Source organism: Dromiciops gliroides, chromosome 6, assembly GCF_019393635.1.
Source record: "Dromiciops gliroides isolate mDroGli1 chromosome 6, mDroGli1.pri, whole genome shotgun sequence".
NCBI lineage: Eukaryota > Metazoa > Chordata > Mammalia > Microbiotheria > Microbiotheriidae > Dromiciops > Dromiciops gliroides.
The window spans coordinates 51,248,014-51,257,480 of NC_057866.1; the positions used below are offsets into that span (position 1 = coordinate 51,248,014).

At 41.0% G+C, this 9,467-nt stretch overlaps 1 protein-coding gene across 1 annotated transcript; it reads right to left on the reverse strand.

Annotated features, from left to right (window-relative positions):
* Window positions 1-268: 268 nt before the first annotated feature.
* Window positions 269-7,949, reverse strand: LOC122731979 (epsin-2-like). Its single transcript, XM_043972206.1, has 6 exons — window positions 7,667-7,949; window positions 6,867-7,226; window positions 5,855-6,751; window positions 1,415-1,514; window positions 795-908; window positions 269-491 (listed from the first exon to the last, which is right to left on the reverse strand). The coding sequence occupies exons 1-6, from the start codon at window positions 7,947-7,949 to the stop codon at window positions 269-271; spliced, it is 1,977 nt and encodes a 658-aa protein (XP_043828141.1).
* Between the last annotated feature and the right edge of the window lie 1,518 nt (window positions 7,950-9,467).

Consider the following 9,467-nt stretch of genomic DNA (forward strand, 5'->3'; position numbering starts at 1 on the left):
AGCCTCAAGGATGTGATGAACTTTCCTTGGTCTTCAGGGGCCCTAGCAAAAGTGGTGAGGAGCTCTGTGATGACTCTCCCAACGGTTACGACTGCCCGTCTTCAGCAGGGAGCAACAGGGTGGCTGTATAGAATGGCCAAGCAGCCATTGAGAATGGCTTCAGAGGCTCAGAGCTGCTTGGCAAAGCAGTGGCCTGAGGGGAGTGAACTCTAGGCCAACTGGGAGATGCCTGTAGCTGCCAGAATCCAGAGAACCAGCCTTGGTGGGCTCATGAGGAAGCTTGAGAAGAGGCTGCAGACTCCAGCAGGACCTGACTCAAGACTTTCTCCATGTCCCACTGCCTGGCCTTTTGTCCTCTCCCTTCAGCCCCTCGCTCGGCCTCTCTGCTCCCTCTTGGGGCCTTCGCTCCCCTAGATGCCTTTTTCTCAGACAAGAAATGGAATTCCTTGGTCAGAGCACTCTGTTTCATTTCCTCGATGGGTTCAGCGGTCCTGGGGGAAAGAGTTCTGTCAGGAGAGACGAGGGCTTTCAGACAGACCCTTTCCTCTCAGAGAATCTGAGACCTCAAAGAACAACATCCTTACACAGGATAAAGAAAGTCAGAGCCCTCAGGGTTCAGCAGAGTTCAGAAGGCTAGGGAGGAGAAATGCCAGGAGCCTGAGAGGAGCTGCTCCTCCTCCAGTGCCAGCCGGGTCAGTTCATCCCATGGTCTCACGGACAAGGGCACCTTGGAGGTATTCACCGCCATCAGTGTCTGAGAAATCACCTAGCATGGCCCACACATCCCTGCACACCTGCGGTTAGGGCTTCCAGCTTGGGGCAGGCGGGTCCCAGGTAACTCTCGCGAGAAGCATTTCTCCTCAAGTTGCCAGGCAGCAAAAACCTTCTCAACCATTTCTTGACCCTTTCTAACATTAAGCTAAAATTGTTTTATTAAATTAATCGCTATTACACCAGTTTGTTAGGAAGCATTTATTATTTTATCAATACATTGTTTTATCATATCATTAAATATTATTTCATTAATATGATCATGTTATAATATATTCGTGTTAATATATTGCTAGTATATATGCAAAGGATCTACCATGTGTCACCCTAACTTTTCATGGTCTCAGGACAAACTCTAGAGAAAGCAGGGAGAGAGCTTTAGTGTGGCAGTTAGCACAAGTATTAGAAAAGTCCCAGAAGACCCATTGTATGGGACAGTTGCCTCAGTTTATCCAAATAATTCAAGCAGACCACCAAGTCAAGCAGCGACAGATTTGTTTCATTGTCATGAGAATGGGCGACCCTATGCAAGAGATGAGGAACGTACAGATGAGCTCATGAGTTGGGTTCTTATGGAAGTTTGAGGGGGCAGTCCCCTTGTGCACAGGGTGAGCTCACAGTTTAACATCCAATTCTGTCTCACCCAGTATCCATATTCAGCACATGATCATGGTATGGAGGCATGCTGAGCTGGGTTTGAGAGCTGGAGGGAAAGGGAGGGGGAAAGGGTGAAACCACTCCACCTGTGTAAGGAGGGAGCAAGGGGGAAGAAGGGAGAGATGTTACCAGGAGCTGGTACCAGGAGCTAGGGCTTAGGTATGCAAGAAGGCAGAGATAGTATCAGGGTGGGTCTGCACTAACAGGAGACAGCTCTCTTGCTTGGCCTCAGAACAAGGGGGTGGGGGGGAAGAGGTGTATTTTAGCTATGGGATGGAATATGGACAGCATGGTCTAACAATAACAGGGACTGGGGGCTGGGTACTTTCCAGACCCCAGCCTCAGAGTCTGAAATGATTCAAGTCCACTATATCCCACTCACCCATTCTGTTTCCAGCATGTTGTCTCAAGAAGACCTTAAGAGAATTCAGAAGACCTACAAGCCAGAACCAAGCTCAGGCCAAGAGAGAGAGCCAAGCAACAACAAAGCGTGAGTTCCTGGAGTGGCTAAGGGTTGTATCCTCTTTTGATAGAAGCAAGTCATTATACATTGATCAAAGCTATTTGGTTAGCATCATTCAATTCCATTGGTTGACATAATTTGAGGGTGGTCTAAATCAAAATGAACTCTACAGATGGCCTCAGGGAGAAGACTCAAGTTGCTTAAGGGAAAGTCCATTATCTGGCATGGTTTGATCCCATCAGTCCCTCACTGAGCTAGACAAGAGTGTACCTAACTCTATTCCCCCTGCTCCCCAGGTTTGCCCCAGAGAAGGAGAACAGGACTTTCTGGAGTGCAAGGAGGAGGAAGCCCTGAGAAACCATCCTCTGGGTCTCCCCAAGAAATCCATTATTAATAATTATTTTCCAAAAGGGAAAGAGACAAAACAAAAATTTCTTTTAATAAAAAGGGGGTGGGAAGGTGGGTAAAGGAGAGGAAATGGTAGATTTCACTCCCATGATGGCCCATCAAAGGAGAGTAGCATAAGGTCCTGAAATGGCTTTAAAACTTGAACACAATGGACGTTTTTATATCAGCTCATGCTGCCCAGGTCTGCCACCTCTGGCAAATACTAAGCACATGAGCTGAATCTTTTTTTCTTTTTTCCTTTTTTTATTTAAATTTTTTTTCTCTGAATCTTCTTCCACAGACTTTTTTATAACAGCCAGAAGTTGCTCCAGTCTGGAAGTGAAATCAGCATCCTGGAACTTATAGGGAGAATCTTGTTTCCCCTCTACCCTCCCATAAAATTGCCTAACATAATTGCTTAAGTACTTAAGAAGTGTGATTTTTGTTTTTCTAAGAGAGAAAGTGGCAGAGAGAATATTTAAAGTGGCTTGGTTGAATGGTTTCAAATAAGAGCATACAAGTTATTCTCCCAGACCCACAGCCTTTTATTCATACCACTCCATGATGGCATTTCCTATTCTCAGCTGTAAAGATCAGTTACTCTCCCTGATGCCAAGAGAAAGTTATTTTGAAAAGAAAAAAACCCTAACATTCTTATAAATATTGTGACTAAAAATCCACTAAACCTGTTATGACATACTTAAAACTTTGTATACATTAGCAGAATTTTTTAAAACGAGAAATTATGAATAACCAAACCCAAAGAATAAATAGGGTGAACCTTCTTGCCACAGCTCAACTGGAAAGTGCATTTTTCATATGCCAGTACCAAGGCCTACAAAATTCCTACTCTTAGAAGTAAGTTGCTTCTGATCTACACCACCTAACTTTTTTTTTTCTTTGCACCACCTAACTTTAAATTGTTTTTTAATTGAAGCAGGGATAGAAAAGCAAGGCATAAGCAACATTAATACATTTTTGTTGATAACATACTGAATGTGAATTTTTTTTCTCTAGTAAAGTCTCAGATGGGGATTCTTTTTGTTTGTTTTTTTGGTTTTTTTGGTGAGGCAATTGGGTTAAGTGACTTGCCAAGGGTCACACAGCTGGTAAGTGTCAAATGTCTGAGGCCAGATTTGAACTCAAGTACTCCTGACTCCAGGGCCGGTGCTCTATCCACTGCGCCACCTAGCTGCCCCTCAGATGGGCATTCTTAAATCTGCCTTTATACATTCAAAATTAATAGGTAGAGGGATTGTCATATCTTAACATCGAAATTTTTCGTATTTTGCAGACTCTGAAGTTAACTTCAACCTGTAGGGCTGATATCAGTGACTAGTCAAGTTTGGACTATTTTCTGAACCTTGGCTAAAGAGAACAACTCAATCCCCTAGTTTTTTACTCTACCTTCCTTCTGTGTCATGCTTTTTTGGGTTATTTCAATATACAGTAAGAGCACAGCTGCAAATCTAGTTCTGACATCCCCCTGCCTCCCTTCCCAACATTGACATTAGTTCATTTCAGCAGTGTTCTGATAAGAGACTTAGTTTGGGTTCAGAACTCTTAAACATGCACCTTTGAGTGTAACTTGTGGAGTTTTGGAAGGTGGTGAGTAAAAATAAAATCATTAAGGGGAAAAAAAGGCTGCCCACAGGAAAGAAAGTCAGTTTTGTGTATAAATGATATTAAATCATCTTTAATTCAAGCAAGGATTAATTAAGATAGATAAAATCAAAATCATGTAGAGTTAAAGGTGTGTTGTTCAACTTAAAATTCAAGTTTTAGAGAGAACTAATTGTTAACCTGGAAAGTGCCTTTTGTAAAAAATAATTAGTTGATAAAAATTTAGTCACATTCATACAGTAGAATTTTTTAAATTTCAAGATGCTGATATTATAGTAAGAAAAATAGCCTCCTTCATGATCCACCTACAAAGGCTAAAAGTCAGATTAATTGGAAAACTACCAAAAAGGGGAAGAAAGGAAAAGGCAACTTGAAGCTTTTTTTTAAAAAAAGAAAATGTCATCTTAGTTGAGTGTAATTAAATTCCCATCTTTTTTCTATAAAGTCTCAAGAATTTTCTTTCATTTTTTGTTATGAATTGTTGTTGTTCAAAGAGTTTTAGTGTTTTTCTTTCCTTTAAAAATCCCTCACAGAAACAGAGCTAAAAACCATAAATAGGAGAGCATATTAAACCATAAAAATGTCACCTGCCAATATTTTTATATTTGCCAGACTTAACAAAATTCTACCAAAACTAGACAGTTAAATAAGAATCACATTATAAAAATGTTGGCAAAAAAGACTATTAGATAATTTTGCAAACTCAAACATGAAACTGTACTAAAAACAAAACATGTGCAAAAGTAGACAAGAATAACTGCATATAGCAAGAAAAGCTTGCCCTAGTGAATTTATTTCAAGAGTTGTTCCACTGTATTTTTTTTCTTCCAACTTACATGTTGGTAAAGTCAAATAAAAATAAAATACACAAAATAACTTTTTTTAGTGAGGCAATTGGGGTTAAGTGACTTACCCAGGGTCACATAGCTAGTAAGTGTTAAGTGTCTGAGGCCGGATTTGAACTCAGGTACTCCTGACTCCAGGGCCAGTGCTCTATCCACTGTGCCACCTAGCTGCCCCTTCCACTGCACCACCTAGCTGCCCCTACAAAATAACTTTCAAAAAGAGTCACTACTGCACAAGCATGGAGCAGAAGCCTCATTTAGCACATGCCATCTCCAGAAAGGTCACTAAGAGTCCCCATATAATAGTGTATAGGATTAACACTGCAGACATCACATCTTATGCTTGACAGTGTAGGGACTCTCAAGTGAAGTTTTGGAGTAAGCCTGCTTTCCAAAGTTATGAGAAGAAAGTGGCGTGATTTTGTGTTGCAAAGTTTGATGTGTAAATCTGGTCTTCTGTATGCCCAACTATTCTAAGAATAAGGACTATGGGTGAACCAACTGTCAGGAACTGTATAGTTATGTGTAAAAAGTAGTCACTAGCACTCTGTCTTTTATTTCCAATGACCAAGAAGTGACTAATGCAGGGGACAACTTTAGAATACAGCACATTGAAGGGGCAGCTAGGTGGCACAGCCCTGGATTCAGGAAGCTCTGAATTCAAATCCAGCCTCAGACACTTGACACTTACTAGCTGTGTGACCCTGGGCAAGTCACTTAACCCCCGTTGCCCTGCAAAAAAAAAGAATACAGCACATTGTTCTGACATCTGCAAAAGAGTATAGAGGGAGCTGAAATGTCAGCCTTCTCTCTAAAGGGTATTGATAACCAACACAGACAGACCAATTTCACTTCTGGGTCATCAGAACATTTTAAGAAATGCCTGCTGAACTGAAGCTAAAGGGACTATCTGTCAAGAGTAGAGAGAGTTAGATGAACCAGTAGAGGCCAACTCTTCTCAGTCATGACTATAAACCACAAATTCACATCATTCAGTCCAAACAGAGTTTTATTCATTTTACTCCAATGAAGAATTCAATCTGCAAAATGTTCTGGGAAGGAAGCTCTGTTCATCTGGGATGTTATAAAAGGGAAGGGTTGCTTGTACTTGTGGACTGGGATGCAGGTAGAGGAATTCCTGTACTATGAAGAGGTTGGGACACTGCTCCTGAAATGGTTATCCCTTGCCTCATTCTAGTCAGAGTTGTCACATTGCCCAAAGATGGTATTGGTGCCATTCCAACAGTCACCGGTGGCATGGAAGGTGGAGGTATTGGCTCTATGCTCATTGATGACATAATACTGAAAGAAGGACTTGTTCCCATGATGGGGTTTGCTCTCATCTGGTTTAATGTCAGGCACTGAGGCTTATTCACCTGGAAAGGATTGATCAGAGGTGGTGTTGTAGGAAAACCTGGAGCTAAGAATGGATTCGGTGAAGGAACAGTTTGTGATGACTTGGTTATTAGAGAGTCCAAATTCACTAAGGCTGCATTGGGGCCCAAGAAGGATTCTGGTGTTTTCTGAGTTGTATTATGTTTGCTTGAGGCCAAATTCACAGGTTGAGAATCAAAGAGATCCTGACTTGATGTACCATTGTTTTGGGATGGTAGAGAAGAAACAGATTCAGCTGTTTTTTTAGAAGTTCTGAGGTTGTCCCATTCAAAAAAGTCATCTTTAAGTGTACCATTCAAGTTACTGAAGAGATCAAAAGATCCAGAAGTGGAAATAGTTTTGTTAGAAAATCGTGGTCCCCAAGGATCTGTAGAAGATTTTGCTATTCCACCAGCTGACTGGGAAGGTACCCACCAATCTGTGTTCTTTGGAAGTGACTGAGTAGAGGATCCAGCAGACGCCCTCCATGGGTCAACAGGGACAGCAGGATTGGCAACAAACGATTGCCAAGGGTCAGAAGTAGTCGATGTGGTTGCAGTTCCTCCCCAGGGGTCAGTTTGGTTGGTTACAGTTGATGTTCCCCATAGTTCTTCTTTCTGAGGGGCAGCAGCTGAGTTGGGTAGGGCATCCATCAAATCCAACAGACTCTTTCTTTCTTGGAATTGTAACAGTGTCTCTACAACTTTCTTCCAGGACCATTTGTAATTTTAGATCATGTCTGAGACATCTGAGACATTTTTCCTGCTCTGCAACTTCTCTGCTCATTGCTAATGCAAGCTGTAACTGAAGTTCTTCTTCTCCACTCGTCTGAGGTCGAGCCTGCTCCAGCTCTGAAGAAATACTAGGAGAGGTAGAGCCATAACAAGATGCTGGGGAGCCTCCAGAGTTGCCATGTTTGCTAGTTGACAGGTTGGGCTGACTGGAACCTCTACCAAAAGTAATCTGGTTACTACCAATCCCAGTGGCCACCTGAGCCATTCGCTCTTTGGTCTTCAGGGCTTGGGCCCTCTCAATTTTAAGTTGCTCATCATCCTTCAGAAGGGATACCAGCTGCTTAGACTTCTCCCTTACATTAATACCTTGATCTTTACCATGTTGATCAATGTATTAGAAATTTTTTAGTGTCTGGTGTAACGATTGGAATGACGCCACCTGCTGGAGACTTACTGTAGAAGAGTTCCACCCATGAAGTGAAGGTCTTTGAGGGCAAGACCAGGAGTCTTTTCTTTGGCATCAGGAAGTGGCGTTGGGTAGTGGGAGGAAGAAGGAAGAGAGTAGCGCTCGGGCTCACTCTTTTTCCTTTGGACTCCGGTGGAGAGCGGAGCTAGAAATGTGCTCTCCCTTTAATAGATAGGAATCTAGGCCTTTCTCTCTCTTTACCAAATTCTTATTCTCCTTAATAAATGCTTAAAAGTCTAACTCTTGCTAAAGCTTATAATTTATTGGCGACCACTCATTAGATATTTTAGACAGTTTAGCTGGAATTTTAGCCCTTAACACTGGATAGCAAATATATTTTCCTTACATAACTGTGCTACTTGTTCTGAGCCTGTTTTAATCAGGTAATCCAAGAGGGTCAGGGCCTTATACACATGTCTCCAGTTCTTCCCGTGGTCATTTAGCCGTTTCCAGATCATATTCATGATTTCAGAAAATGGCACCACATCATAAGTCAGAAATGCTATTTCATTCATTAAAGAGCTAGAAGCACCCCATGGGTCATTGGAGGTTGCTTCTTGAACTTTAATTTCAGCCTCTGAATAATTGATCACAATGTTTTTTATCTGTTGTCTTATAGATGAAGTCATCGTTTTTATTTTCTGTTATATTTTCAAGCCCTTCCAAAAGAAGCAGTTTGGGAGTCAGCAAGTCTGTGTCCTATGAAAGTTGTATTTCAGTGAATGATCTGAAGCAAAGACTTTAGAAAATCATTTTCTTCTGGGTCTCAGAGGGAAAAAACTGAAAGCCACGACCTTCTTCTCTTCTCCTCCTCCGGTCCTCGCCAGAAGCCCAGGGGCTCTCCTCTAAATCACTATTAATCAGAGAAATGCAAATTAAAACAACTCTGAAGTATCACCTCACAATGGAACTATGCTGAAAGGACCATAAAGCTGTGCATACTCTTTGATCAAGCACTAACACTGCTAGGTTTATAATCCAAAGATATCCCCCAAAAGATCTTTTTGTACAAAAATATTTTGTAGCAGCTATTTTTGTGGTGGCTAAAAAGTGGAAATCAAAGAAATTTCCATCAATTAGGGAATGGCTAGACAAGCTGTGGTATATAATTGTAATGGAATATTATTGTGCTATAAGAAATGGCAAGCAGGATGATTTCAGAAAGGCCTGGAAAGACTTTCATGAACTGATATACAGTAAAGTGAGCAGAACCAGGAGAACATTGTACACAGTAACAGCCATGTTGTTTCATGAAGAACTTCAAATGACTTAACTATTCTCAGCAATACACTGATCCAAGACAATTCTAAAGGACTAATGATGAAGCATACTATCCACCTCCAAGGAAAAAACATTGATTGAACACAGACTGAAGCTTGCTATTTTTCACTTTCTTTCAATTTTCTTATTCAAGTTTTGACTAATATGGTAATGTTTTACATAATTGCACATGTATAACCTCTATCTGATTGCTTACTGCCACAGGAAGGGGAGAGGGGAAGGAAGGAGGGCTAGAATTTGGAACTCAAACTTTAAATGAAAATCTTTATTAACTCAGAAAAAAAGAAAGCACATCAGATTTTCACACACAAACAAAAAAGAATCCTACATCTTTCTAAATTGCACTTATACTTTACTTTTGGTGGAGTTAAATGCTGCCTTCTGAGAGAGATTAGTAGAGTTCTTGTTTTTCATTTAGCAGATTCTGAATTTCCCCATCATATTCACCAAACCAGTCTCAAAGTTTACAAGTGTTCTGAACCAGATGATCAAATGTGGTGCTCTACACCAAATCTCAGAAAGCTGCCAACTCCTTTTCTGCTCCACGGTTGCTAACCTCATGTTGATTCAGCTTTCCCTCCAAGTTAGTAAAGACCTGTTCCTGCTCAGAAAAACCCTCTAATCTGTTGACATTAAGGCTTCTGGTAATCATCTTGTCTTGGGGCTGCTGCTTTTGTTGAATGTGAATATTTAGCATGGAGAGGATACATCAGTCTAGCACTCAGTGCCATACATTTCCCTTTTCATTCTCACATCCTATCTGACTCTTCCCCTTACAATGTGTACTTTTAAAAATTTTGCTATTTCTCTTATCCATTTTGGTTAAGCATATTTACTAATATACCAATAAAAGATTGGCCATGAAT

Excerpts from the sequence above, each read along its gene's own strand:
- LOC122731979 (XM_043972206.1), bottom strand. The coding sequence starts at position 7,949 with ATGACTTCATCTATAAGACAACAGATAAAAAACATTGTGATCAATTAT. Across the intron at positions 6,752-6,866 it reads GCAGGAAAAATGTCTCAGAT|CTGCTGCCCCTCAGAAAGAA; the intron begins GTCTCAGACATG and ends TACCCAACTCAG. Across the intron at positions 909-1,414 it reads GTGCTGAATATGGATACTGG|AAAGGGTCAAGAAATGGTTG; the intron begins GTGAGACAGAAT and ends GCTTAATGTTAG.